General features: G+C 38.9%; 1 protein-coding gene across 1 annotated transcript; it reads left to right on the forward strand.

Moving 5' to 3' along the window:
• The first annotated feature begins 11,778 nt into the window (after positions 1-11,778).
• On the forward strand, positions 11,779-12,781 carry LOC133261430 (olfactory receptor 4C3D-like). The gene has a single exon (XM_061439911.1). It carries the CDS (start codon positions 11,779-11,781, stop codon positions 12,703-12,705), a length of 927 nt encoding a protein of 308 aa, XP_061295895.1. The 3' UTR covers positions 12,706-12,781.
• The last annotated feature ends 1,164 nt before the right edge of the window (positions 12,782-13,945 follow it).

Genomic DNA, 13,945 nt, shown 5'->3' on the forward strand with positions numbered 1-13,945 from the left:
TCTGTGGTCGCCTTGTCCTCCTGCCCCCAACCCCTCCCAGAATCAGAGCCTTTTCCAATGAGTCAACATTTCGCATGAGTTGGCCAGAGTACTGGAGTTTCACCTTTAGAATCATTCCTTCCAAAGAAATCCCAGGGCTCATCTCCTTTAGAATGGACTGGTTGGATCTCCTTGTAGTCCAAGGGACTCTCAAGAGTCTTCTCCAACACCACAGTTCAAAAGCATCAATTCTTCGGCGCTCAGCTTTCTTCACAGTCCAACTCTCACATCCGTCCATGACTACTGGAAAAACCATAGCCTTGACTAGACGGACCTTTGTTGGCAAAGTAATTCTGCTTTTGAATATGCTATCTAGGTTGGTCATAACTTTCCTTCCAAGGAGTAAGCGTCTTTTAATTTCATGGCTGCAGTCACCATCTGCAGTGATTTTGGAGCCAAAAAATAAATCAGACACTGTTTCCACTGTTTCCCCATCTATTTCCCATGAAGTGATGGGACCAGATGCCATGATCTTCGTTTTCTGAATGTTGACTTTTAAGCCAACTTTTCACTCTCCTCTTTCACCTTCATCAAGTGGCTTTTTAGTTCCTCTTCACTTTCTGCCATAAGGGTGGTGTCATCTGCATATCTGAGGTTATTGATATTTCTCCCAGCAATCTTGATTCCAGCTTGTGCTTCTTCCAGTACAGCATTTCTTATGATGTACTCTGTATATAAGTTCAATAAGCAGGGTGACAATATACAGCCTTGACGTACTCCTTTTCCTATATGGAACCAGTCTGTTTTCCATGTCGAGTTCGAACTGTTGCTTCCTGACCTGCATACAGATTTCTCAAGAGGCAGGTCAGGTAGTCTGGTATTCCCATCTCTTTTGGAATTTTCCACAGTTTATCGTGATCCACATAGTCAAAGGCTTTGGCATAGTCAATAAAGTAGAAACAGATGTTTTCTGGAACTGTCTTGCTTTTTTGATGATTTAGCAGATGTTGGCACTTTGATCTCTGGTTCCTCTGCCTTTTCTAAACTAGCTTGGCCATCTGGAAGTTCACAGTTCATGTATTGCTGAAGTCTGTCTTGGAGAATTTTGAGCATTACATTTACTAGCGTGTGAGATTAGTGGAATGATTCTAAAGCTGAAACTCCAGTACTTTGGCCACCTCACGCGAAGAGTTGACTCATTGGAAAAGACTCTGATGCTGGGAGGGATTGGGGCAGGAGGAGAAGGGGACGACAGAGGATGAGATGGCTGGATGGCATCACTGACTCGATGGACGTGAGTGTGAGTGAACTCTGGGAGTTGGTGATGGACAGGGAGGCCTGGCCAGCTGTGACTCATGGGGTTGCAAAGAGTCGGACATGACTGAGTGACTGAACTGAACTGAACTGAAAAGGAAAGAAAAATTACTGTTGAAAGTTGGGAATTGTGTGTCTAGTTAGTCTAACTGGAACAAAATGATTGAGCTGATATTTGACTCATAATAACATCATGAGGGTTCTAAAGCAATTTTTTCCTCCGTGTTACACTTTCAGATCCTAATTATGTGATCTGACCCAATAGTATCTTTACATACAGATGTACTTTTGTGGAGAATCCTAGTGAATTTAATTAAGAAAGAATTAGTCTTGGACACAGTACAGCTCCAAAATTCAATGATAAATGTGGTTAGAAGGGAGAAAATGTCCAGTGACCTTTTCCTCTTTTGGGGAAAAGAAGTGAGGGTATTGTAAGAACTGATACAAAAAGTTTAGGTGGTCCTTTGTTTAGGCTGAAAGCATTGCATTAAATACAGAAAAACAGTGCGGGAATGTCTCTCAAAATCTCAAGCTGACTACTCCAGCTCTACACCATGATATAATGAGAGGGACTAAACAACGGAAAGGTGCTTTTCTATTTTGAAGTTGGCAGGAAAAGAAATGACTAGGGACACATTTTCTTGGGAAATGATGGATGTTATCTTCCTACGTCAACATAGGCTTTGTTTATAATTTTGATCAGTTGTCCTAAAGTGGTAAATGCTTCTTTTTGTGCATATGTGTGTCTACATGTGTGCTTCATAAAATTTCTTTTAAATAATCTATAGTGCAATTAAAACAACTTTCTGAATAACCAGAAAACTTCATGAAGAAAACAGACAGCTGAATGAAATAAAATATATCCTGGAGCAATACTGCATCCTTTTGCCTTTTTTTTTTTTTATTCTTCCAATTTTATTTTATTTTTAAACTTTACATAATTGTATTAGTTTTGCCAAATATCAAAATGAATCCGCCTTTATTGTCATACTGAATGGATAAAGAATTTGAGGTTTTTATGAGTAACTTAAAAAATCTTCCTTCAGACTGTGACCAAAACTTCACAACATAAGACCGACAGTGAAGAGTGGGAACCTGGCTTCACATTTGTGTGACCTTTTTATGTAAGAAATTAAATTCCTTTGAAATAAGTCAAGCTTAGATTTAATTCTTGTTTTACCATTGAAAAGTATGTGACCTTGGGATAATTAATTAGATGTTTTAAGCCTTAGTTTCCTCAATTATGAAATGAGGATTATAGTACTTACTGCAGAAAATTCTAAAGTTTTTTCGTCCGAGCAATTACATGGAAAGTGTGTACCATTTAATGAGACAGGGAACTCCTTTTATATTGTGGAAACTTTAAAATTTATTTATATATATATTAAACTGATATTTAGTTATAGATGTCCCAAACTGGATGTTGCCTATAAGGGTTAAAAATAAGTAGAGAGATAGGGGCTTGACACTAAATTAAAGTATGTCAGCATTTATTGTGCAGGAAAAGGAGAACTATCCAGGTGAAGGTTCTAAGGATTCTCAGTGTGATTTGAGACAGTTCAGGACAGTGACCTTCTAGTCATAGTTTGATACACTTACACTGACTGTGGAAATTAGCTTGATTGACCTCAAGTATCGCACCTTTGTGATGTCATAAATGATGCACATTTTTAAGAAATTTTCTTCACACCTTCTCTTGTGCTTTCACTTTTCTTTTAAAACTCAGACTATTGGAGAAAATGGGCAACAGAGGACTGAAAAAAAAATTCATTCAAGTAATAGTTCAGCCTTTCACCCCTGTTGTCATCCTGGATGAAAGAAAAATTCCAGGACCTCATGAATAATTTAAAAATTCTTCTTTCAAATTGTGAACTAGGCTCCACAAGGTAAGGCTGACAGTAAATAGTGGGAAATAGATTTCACAATTGTGTATTTTCTGTATTATGAAAGATATTAAATTATTTTGAAAGAAGTCTCACTTAGATTCCAATTCTAGCTTTATTACTTAAAAATATATGATCTTGGGGAAATTAATGAAATGTTCTGATCCTTAGTTTCCTCATATAACCAATGGGGACTTTCAATTTCTGTTATTGTAAATGTCACATGTGATACATTAAACTGTGGGTTCAGTTCAGTTGAGTCACTCAATTGTGTCTTACTCTTTGCAACCCCATGGACCCCAGCACACCAGGCTTCCCTGTCCATCACCAACTCCCGGAGTTTACTTAAACTCACGTCCATTGAGTCAATGATGCCATCCAACCATCTCATCCTCTGTTGTCTTCTCTCTCCTGGCCTCAATCTTTTCCAACATCAGGGTCTTTTCAAATGAGTCAGCTCTTTGCATCAGGTGGCCAAAGTATTGGAGTTTCAGCCTCAACATCAGTCCTTCCAATGAACACTCAGGACTGATGTGCTTTAGGATAGACTGGTTGGATCTCTTTGCAGTCCAAGGGACTCTCAAGAGTCTTCTCCAGCACCACAGTTCAAAAGCATCAATTCTTTGGCACTCAGCTTTCTTTATAGTCCAACTCTCACATCCATACATGGCAAATGGAAAAACCATAGCCTTGACTAGATGGACCTTTGTTGGCAAAGTAATGTCTCTGCTTTTGAATATGCTGTCTAAGTTGGTCATAACTTTCCTTCCAAGGATAAGCATCTTTTAATTTCATGGCTGCAATCCCCATCTGCAGTGATTTTGGAGCCCCCCCAAATAAAGTCAACCACTTTTTCCCCATCTATTTGCCATGAAGTGATGGGACTGGATGCCATGATCTTGATTTTCTGAATGTTGAGCTTTAAGCCAACTTTTGCACTCTCCACTTTCATTTTCATCAAGAGGCTTTTTAGTTCTTCTTCCCTGTCGGCCATAAGGGTGGTGTCATCTGCATATCTGAGGATATTGATATTTCTCCTGGCAATCTTGATTCCAGTTGTGCTTCATCCAGTCCAGAATTTCTCATGATGTACTCGTCATATAAGTTAAATAAGCAGGGTGACAATATATAGCCTCGATGTACTCCGTTTCATATTTGGCACCAGTCTGTTGTTCTACGTCCAGTTCTAACTGTTGCTTCCTGACCTGCATACAGATTTCTCAAGAGGCAGGTCAGGTAGTCTGGTATTCCCATCTCTTTCAGAATTTTCCATAGTTTATTATGATCCACACAGTCACAGGCTTTGGCATAGTCAGTCAAGCAGAAATAGATGTTTTTCTGGAGCTCTCTTGCTTTTTTGATGATCCAGCGGATGTCAGCAATTTTTTATCTGAATCCTCTGCCTTTTCTAAAACCAGCTTGAACATCTGGAAGTTCACAGTTCACGTATTGCTCAAGCCTGGCTTGGAGAATTTTGAGCATTACTTTACTAGCGTGTGAGATGAGTGCAATTTTGCGGTAGTTTGAGCATTCTTTGGCATTGCCTTTCTTTGGGATTGGAATGAAAACTGACCTTTTCCAGTCCTGTGGCCACTGCTGAGTTTTTCAAATTTGCTGGCATATTTAGTGCAACACGTTCACAGCATCATCTTTCAGGATTTGAAATAGCTCAACTGGAATTCCATCACCTCCACTAGCTTTGTTCGTAGTGATGCTTCCTATGGCCCACTTGAGTTCACATTCCAAGATATCTGGCTCTAGGTGACTTATCACACTATCGTGATTATCTGGGCCGTGAAGTTCTTTTTTGTACAATTCTTCTCTGTATTCTTGCCACCTCTTCTTAACATCTTCTGCTTCTGTTAGGTCCATGCCACTTCTGTCCTTTATCAAGCCCATCTTTGCATGACGTATTCCCCTGTTATCTCTAATTTTCTTGAGGAGATCTCTAGTCTTTCCCATTCTATTGTTTTCCTCTGAACCATGGGTACATGATTGGAATTCACGCTGGGCGTTTTGAGCGGTGGAGGAAGGTGTATACAGAACAAGATGAAAGAGAATCCTATGGTCTGCCTAGGATAACAAATTGTCAGAGGCCAGAAGAGATGCAGACATCCATGGCAGGAGGCTGCTCCAGTGCCAGGAAGGAGCTGCAGCATGGATGATCAAATTTGTGATACATTTGGAAGTAGAGACAACAGGATTTCCTAAAGGTAGGGATAAGTCATAGAAGATCAAAGTGGAAGCAGATAGTTCTCTCTGAAATTTATTGTTTGAGAAATAACATTAAAAGTGGTGGTGCCATTTAATGAGATGGAGAACACATTTTATATTATGAAAAATTTGAAAAATGTTGTGTTATATACTAAGTTGATATCCAACTGCAGATGTACAAAATTGGAAACATTGCATGCAAAAGTTGGGAAATCATGGATAATAATTATAGCAATCAGAGCTGGGGACATGACATTGGATGGCATTAGTATTTATAGGTCAGGAAACAGGGAACATCCAACCAAATACCCTGAGAAACATGCCTCGGTGAGTCCTGAGAGAATCCAGCACATGACCTTCCCTTCTATTCATCGTTTCAGCTCCTCTCACTGAATAGTAGTTTAAGTGGGTCTCAAGAATTACACCTTGGAATTAGTGCATTATCCATCATGAAGTTAGTAATTCATCATTAGGATCAAGCGTTTTGGAATGTAAAAGTCTTTGTAAATTTGATGCAAACTTTCCATTTCTTTAAAGGATTAGCGATAATTATAATTAAAGAATAACTCTATTTCAAGCTATTGATATCAATTTTCTACTAAAATGAAAACTGTGTAATGTCTGGTTTATCACTGTACCTGGACAACTGGGATGCATTTATAGTAAGGAGTCAATAAATGACAAGCAATGCATTTGTCAATGAAATTTTATAAAGTTAACTGATCTTAAATTAATGTCTGCTTTTACTTTTACTATTTTCTCATTCTTTCTTTTTAGTTGTATTCTTACTTTTGCCTTCATTCTATTAACTGTGCTAGTTAAAATATTTAGTTCTGTAAGACTATCCTTTTTATTCAGTTTCATTTATCTTGCATAGAAAAGTTAATATATTTCAATTTCTTAAAATAAAAATTGAAAGCATGATGCTTAGTGTGCTGCTGCTGCTGCTGCTGCTGTGTTGCTTTAGTTGTGTCTGACTCTATGAGACCCCATAGACGGCAGCCCGCCAGGCTCCGCCATCCCTGGGATTCTCCAGGCAAGAACACCGGAGTGGGCTGCCATTTCCTTCTCCAATGCATGAAAAGTGAAAGGTGAAAGTGAAGTCACTCAGTTGTGTCCGACTCTTAGCGACCCCGTTGACTGCAGCCTACCAGGCACCTCATCCATGGGATTTTCCAAGCAAGAGTACTGGAGTGGGGTGCCATTGCCTTCTCTGGATGCTTAGCATAAGTGCTGAAAAATAACAACAACAACAACATCAACACACACACACAGAAATTGAAGTAACGTAGAATAAAACCTTTCCCTGTCCCACACCAGATTCTCCCAGTCCCTCCCGTGCAGTCATTACACTCTGCTGTTAGGATTCTTCAAGTAAAATTCTGCAAATACAGGACATTTTCATATACTTAACTGTGCTTATGTTTCAGTGTATAAATTCTGAGCTTTCCGGGTGGCTCAGAGGTGAAGAATCTGCCTGCAATGCAGGAGACTTGAATTTGATCCCTGGGTTGGGAAGAACCTCTGGAGAAGGGAATGGTAACTCACTCCACCACTCTTGCCTGGAGAATTCCATGGACAGAGGGGCCTGGCGGGCTGTAGTTCATAGGGTTACAAAGAGTTCGACACAACTGAGTGACTCACTTTCAAATTCAACACATGATGTTTTTATACATTTGTATTTCTGGTTCAGCATATAAATTGTGCCTTTTACTGTTCAACCTCCTGAATATTTTTAAATACTAATTTCTATAGATCTATCTCATTCTAGTTTCCTCCTACTGCTTAACTTCTTTGAAAAAACTACGCTACTTTCTGCATATGAACCCCTGGAAATTGAATTGCTGTGTCAACTGTTTTATGTATCTAAAATGTTGATGTTCATTGCTATTGTCAGAATATTATCCATTTAGTCATTTTTTAACATATTTCAAATTATTTGTACTCCTTGTCCATGAACTGCTTATGAGTGAATTTTACATGTTTTCTTGGATTGTTGATCTCTTCCACACTGATTTGGTAAAAGTGACCATTTTGCCAATGTTTATTCTTCCAATTCTTGAAAATGAAATATCTTAACTTGTGTCTTTAATTTCTTTCATCAAGTCATATATTTTTCAGTGCATCATACTTTCACCTCCTTGCTTAAATTTATTCTTGTATATTTTATTCTTTTTGATGCTGCTGTAAATTGGATTATTTTCTTAATTTTTAAAATATTTTGTTATTATATGTAAATGCAACTTGTTTCTGTATATTGATTTTGTGTTCAAATCTGAAATACTGTCAGATTTGCTCAGCAATTCCAACACTTGGTGCAATTATTTGAATTTTCTGTTTGTATGATTATGTCTACTCTGTACTCTTCAATATTGCTTCTTAATCACAGCATCATGCATATGAGATTTATATGTATCAGTGTGTTAATCTGCAGTTTATTTATTTTATTGATGACTAGAATTTCATTTTATGGATGTATCACAGCTTCTGCATCCTTTTCTTTATTCTTTTCTCAATATTTTAGCTCTTTCTAGCTATTTGGAATTATGATTAAAACTGATCTAAGTATCCATGTAGAATTTTGACAAACAAGGAAACAAACCAGAAAAAAAATGACATCATAATTTTCAAGACACTAGATTTGAGAAATAAGTGACTGTGATTATTGAGAGATGGGAAACAAATTGACCTGCAAGACTCTTTCCAGTTTATAACCTTTAAAAATTTGCATATTGTGCTACAGAGAGAGATACCTCAAAATATCCATGTAGACTGTATGGGTTGAGGAGATGAAGTTAGGGATCTGAGGAGAGCAAGGCAGCCCAAATCCGAGAATAGAATACTATAGATGATACACCTGTAATCTGGGATGGGGGGCCAGGATGAGAGAGAAATTCTAGACTACAAAAGAGGACCCCTCTCAACTATTCATCATAGTACTGGCTGCCGTCTATGGGGTCGCACAGAGTCAGACACGACTGAAGCACTTAGCACCAGCAGCAGCAGTCTTTGCTATTCCATGGATAGCCCTCTAGCCCTCTAGGCCTCCAGGTTCCTCTGTCCATGGGATTTCCTAGGCAAAGATACTGGAATGGGTTGCCATTTCCTTTTCCAGGGGATCTTCCTAACCCAAGGATTGAACATGTCTCCTGCACTGGCAGACAGATTCTTTACTGCTCAGGCAACAGAAAAGCCTATCATGAATGATAGATTAGTTAAAACAAAATTATTGTTCAATCACTAAGCTGTGTCTGACTCTTTGCGACTCTATTGCCTACAGCATGCCAGGCTTCCCTGTCTTTCACTGTCTCTGGGAGTTTGCTCAGATTTATGTTCATTGAGTAGGTGACGCTATCTATCTCTTCAAAATAAAATAATGTAATAAATGTTTAAAAATCTGATAGTAATGCACTGAAACATTTAATTTATAAGTACCAAATACTCAGACTCTGTATTTAAGCTCATTTTCTATCAAATAATCAAGTCCATAAGTGTTCAACTTGTTGCTATGTTTTTCTTTTGTGACTATGTTTTACAGAATCTGCCCAAATGCAGGAGACCTGGTATCAATTTCTATGTTGGGAAGATCCTCTGGAGTAGGAAATGGCAACCTGATCTAGTACTCTTGCCTGGAGAATCCCATGGACAGAGGAGTCTGATTGGCTACAGTCCAAGGGGTCACAAAGAGTCAGACATGAGTGAGTAACTAACCCTTTTCACTTTATTTTCACACAGACTTAAAGATGAAGCTTAAAATTAAAAAGGAATACTATAAAAGCACTTCTCTGATGTGGTTATGAAATAATTGGATTGTTAGCAAGACCTGCTAATGCTGGAAAAATACCCTTGAGTTCCAATTAGCCACACGTAAGAAACTTCATAGACTTTGCCCACAAATAGGATGTGTCCTAGTGCTTTTAAGACGTATCCAAACGTACAATCAAGAGACACTGAGTTAGTTGAAGTTTTTAATCTTATGACTTTACTTCTTTCCAGGGGAACTACCAGCTGCCTGGGGCCTGGTCATGGCGCCAGGTCAGACATTTTCATAGGTGAGATTATGTTTTGAAATCGCATAATCCTATATTCTCAGGTATAAATGTATGTTTCAAATCATATAACCACTCCTCATCCAAATTTACCTGAGGTTTAAACCTTCTTCAGCATACAAGACATCAAGACAGGTGCAATAGACTACAGTACTAAGCAATTTAGAAGGAAAAATATTTTAGAATCTTTTTTCTTATTGATATGTATTTAAATTAGTTGAGCTAATAATATAATTAGCTACAATGAAGAAGTTAGAATAACTATACAATTAAAATAGGCACCAAAATTTTTCCTCACTTAATATTACAACTGCTAATTTTTTCATGATATTGCACAATTTTAAAAGCATCTCTGTTAAAAACTAAATATTATTCAAAAGGATCCACTATAGATTATCCTTTCCTCTACTGTGGAACATTTCACACCCTTTCTAAATTTCCCACAGCTGCTAGTGATTATGTTGAACATACTTGTGCATAATGATGCTTCTCTTAAAATATTTTACATTAACCTTTATTCCTAGAAAATGTATTATGGAGCCAAAGAAAAATTTAAGAAGCAATTTATTTTGTTTCCTAGTTGTTTGTAAAGCATTTCTATGAATTGTGTCTAATTCTTAGTTTATTTACACTGTCTCTTCTTTGATCTGCTGGGAGATCCCACTAAAGAAGGAGGAAGTTCAGTGAAGCCGCTGCATTGTGTTCCCACATATGCACACAATTTTCATCTTGGAAAATTAAAAAACAAAATAGTTTCTGTTTATTTTGAAAGGACATGCTATATGGAATATGTTTAATCATACTTATTTCTCTTCTCTTTGGCAAATTTATAACCCAAATTGTATTAGTAACACATCCTGTAACCAGGAATGATGGGAGACAGGTGCTGTGGGAAGATAGGAGAAGAAGGCATGAGAATGCATGGAGCAGAAACACAAAGGCGTGGGAAGGTCGTGCAGGTCATGGGTAGATGTGATGCCGCTTTGACGATACAATTTCAGGAATTAAGTTCATTCAATAACATCACTTTTCATGATTTTATGTGAGGAACATTCATTAATGTGCACAGCAAGGGTTCAATAAATATTTGTTTGATGAAGGAATCTGTAGTAGGAGTTAATAGTAAGTAATGGATTTATACATGTTTTGATAGTTGGTGTATTGATATACATGTTTATATGTATAGTGTATTAGGCATCACTCTAATTTATCTAGCAGAGTATTTCTTTCTGTTCTCTTTGTTAAATTTTGATTGTTAGAGCTTTGAAAATAAGGATTTCCTATGCTTGATAAATCCTTTTGTGTTGAACATCTATGAAAGGGTTTATGTTTTAACCCAAGTTTTCTAAAGCTATAAATTTATAGAATATGACTATGCTAAATTGTATGTGGAGCAGAATTTTGAAGAATAAAAAAAATCAATAAACAAACACACCATCTTGAAAGAAAAATGACCCAATATGTGCACTTTCTTAGAAGCAATTAGATACTTTCATGGTTACTCTAGGGAATGTGTCAGAAACTGTTATCCTGGAGTGTAGCTTCTTTTCAAATGTTTATCTGTTTCTTATAAAGTAGAGAGTTTACAGATAAACAGAGCTGAAGGACAAGAGTACTTGAATTCTGCTGAGTTTATGTTTTGGGGAAGCCGACATAAGCTTACCCTTAGAGAATGGCCATTCAATACCAGCCTTTACTCATCACCCATTAGGTTTCAGGCACTGCAGACATGCCAGGCACTCTGGGAAGTGAGGAATAGCTTATCTGTCCTGGTAGGTACAAGGGTGCATGCATCTCCAAGGACTTATACACACCTCACTAAATTCCCTCCATGTGATAGATATTTCTTGATCATATTTTTTTCTTTCCACAGTTTGACCTGAGGGTTGGAATATAAATTCTCATGGAAGAGGGAATAACTCTTGCCTGTGTATAGCACTTCTTAGCTTTCAAGATATCTCTGAAAATTGCAATTTGTTACCTCACAGACACAGAGTAGGGCTTGGGAAGCATGGGCCACTGAGGTGACTCAGTCCAATGGAGTTGGAACCAGTAGGAGAATCCAAATCTCATGTAGACAGCCTCCACATGTCTCATGCAGACAGTGTTTTCTTGGCAAATTACACATCAAATGCGGGCCTACTGATGTTTTACCGGTGACAGATACTAGATGTCTGAAGAGATGCAAAATACCATGGTGAAAATAAGAAAGACTTGAAAGGAGTACAGGGCAAAAGTTCCAAGGGCACAGTGACTATTTTGTTCTAAGAAAGTCAGATCACAAGGCTTTCATGATTAATGAGTATCATTCTTGATCCCAGGAAGCTGTGGCTTACTGAATGGATGTCCTCAGGCCTCCCAACAATGTGACAGAATTTGTTCTCCTGGGACTCACACAGAATCCACACGTGCAGAAAATACTCTTCATTGTCTTTCTGTTCATTTTCCTCTTCACTGTGCTGGCCAACCTGCTCGTTGTCATCACCATCGCCCTCAGCCCCACGCTTTCTGCTCCCATGTACTTCCTTCTCACTTACTTGGCCTTCTTAGATGCCTCCTTCACATCTGTTACCACCCCCAAATTGATTGTTGACCTACTTCATCAAAGAGGAATCATCTCCTGGCGAGGATGCTTGACTCAGGTCTTTTTGGAACACTTTCTGGCAGCATCAGAGGTCATCGTCCTCACCGTCATGGCCTATGACCGCTATGTGGCCATCTGCAAGCCTCTGCACTATACGACCATCATGCGACAGGGGCTCTGCCAGCTCTTGGTGGTGGTGGCCTGGATCGGGGGGATCCTGCATGCCACTGTGCAGATTCTTTTCTTGATGGACTTGACCTTCTGTGGTCCCAATGTCATTGACCACTTCACGTGTGATTTCTTCTCCCTGTTGGAACTTGCCTGCAGTAACACCTACATACCTGGAATGGTGGTGGCAGCCAACAGTGGGGGCATGTGCTTGCTCATTTTTTCCATGCTGCTCATTTCCTACATAGTCATCCTGAGCTCCCTGAGATCCCACGGCTCTGAAGGACGACGCAGAGCCCTCTCTACATGCGGCGCCCACTTTACAGTAGTGGTGCTCTTTTTTCTGCCTTGTGTGTTCACCTACACACGTCCTGTGGCCACTTACCCTGTGGACAAGTGGGTGACTATGTTCTCTGCAATCCTCACTCCCATGTTGAATCCTATCATTTACACAGTGAGAAACGTGGAGGTGAAAAAAGCCATGAGGAATCTGTTGAAGAGAAGAGTAGTTTAGGTTGTTCAGAATGCCAATAAAGTGATGATTTATATACATAGGGATGATTAAGTGTGAATACTCAGTTGCTAAGTCATGTCAGACTCTTTGCAGCCCCATAGACTGTCACCAGCCAGACTCCTCTGTCCGTGGGATTTCTCAGGCAAGAATACTGGAGAGGCTTGCCATTTCCTTCACCAGAGGATCTGTGCAACCCTTGGGATCAAACTAGCATCTTCTGCATTGGCAGGCAGATTCTTTACCGTTGAGCCACCAGGAAAGTCCATGTTGTTTTTGTTGTTCAGTCATTAAGTTGAGTCTGGTCTTTGCCATCTCATGGATGGTAGCATGCCAAGCTCCTCTGTCCTCCACTATCTCCTGGATTTTCTCAGATGCATGTCCATTGAGTCAGTGATGTAATCTAACCATCTTATCTTCTGCCGCCTCTTTTCTTCTTTTGCCTTCAATCTTTCCTATCATCAAGGTCTTTTCCAATGAGTTGATCCTTTCTATCAGATTGCCAAAGTACTGGGGCTTCAGCTACAGCATCAGTTCTTCCAGTTAATAGTTAGGGTTGATTTCCTGTATGATTTCTTTGATCTCCATGCAGTTCAAGGGAGTCTCAAGAGTCTCCTCCAACACCACAGTTCAAAAGCACGGATTCTTCGGCACGCAGCCTTCTTTACACTCACATCCATACATGAGTACTGGAAACATCATAGCTTTGGCCATATGGACATTTGTTTGCAAAGTGACATCTCTGCTTTTTAATATGCTGTAGGTATGTCATAGCTTTCCTTCCAGGGAGCAGTTGTCTTTTAATTTCATGGCTGCAGTCAAATTCTGCAATGAATCAATCTGATTGTGATATTGACCATATGGTGATGTCCATATTTAGAGTCATCTCTTGGGTCATTTAAAAGGGTGTTTGCTTTGGTCAGTGTATTTTCTTGACAAAACTCTGTTAGCCTTTGCCCTTTTTCATTTTATACTCCAAGACCAAACTTGCCTGTTATTCTGAATATCTCCTGACTTCCTACTTTTGCATTCCCATCCCCTATGATAAAAAGGATATCTTTTTTTGGTATTAGACCTAGAAGGTCTTGTAGGTCTTCACAGAACCAATCAACTTCACCTTCTTCAGCTTCAGTAGTTGGGACATAAACTTGCACTACACTGATGCTAAATGGTTTGCCTTGGAAGCAAACTGAGATGATTCTGTTGTTTTAGAGATTGCCCAAATACTGCATTTCTTACTCTT

The sequence above is a fragment of the Bos javanicus genome, chromosome 15 (genome assembly GCF_032452875.1).
Source record: "Bos javanicus breed banteng chromosome 15, ARS-OSU_banteng_1.0, whole genome shotgun sequence".
NCBI lineage: Eukaryota > Metazoa > Chordata > Mammalia > Artiodactyla > Bovidae > Bos > Bos javanicus.

Excerpts from the sequence above, each read along its gene's own strand:
- LOC133261430 (XM_061439911.1), top strand. The coding sequence starts at position 11,779 with ATGGATGTCCTCAGGCCTCCCAACAATGTGACAGAATTTGTTCTCCTG.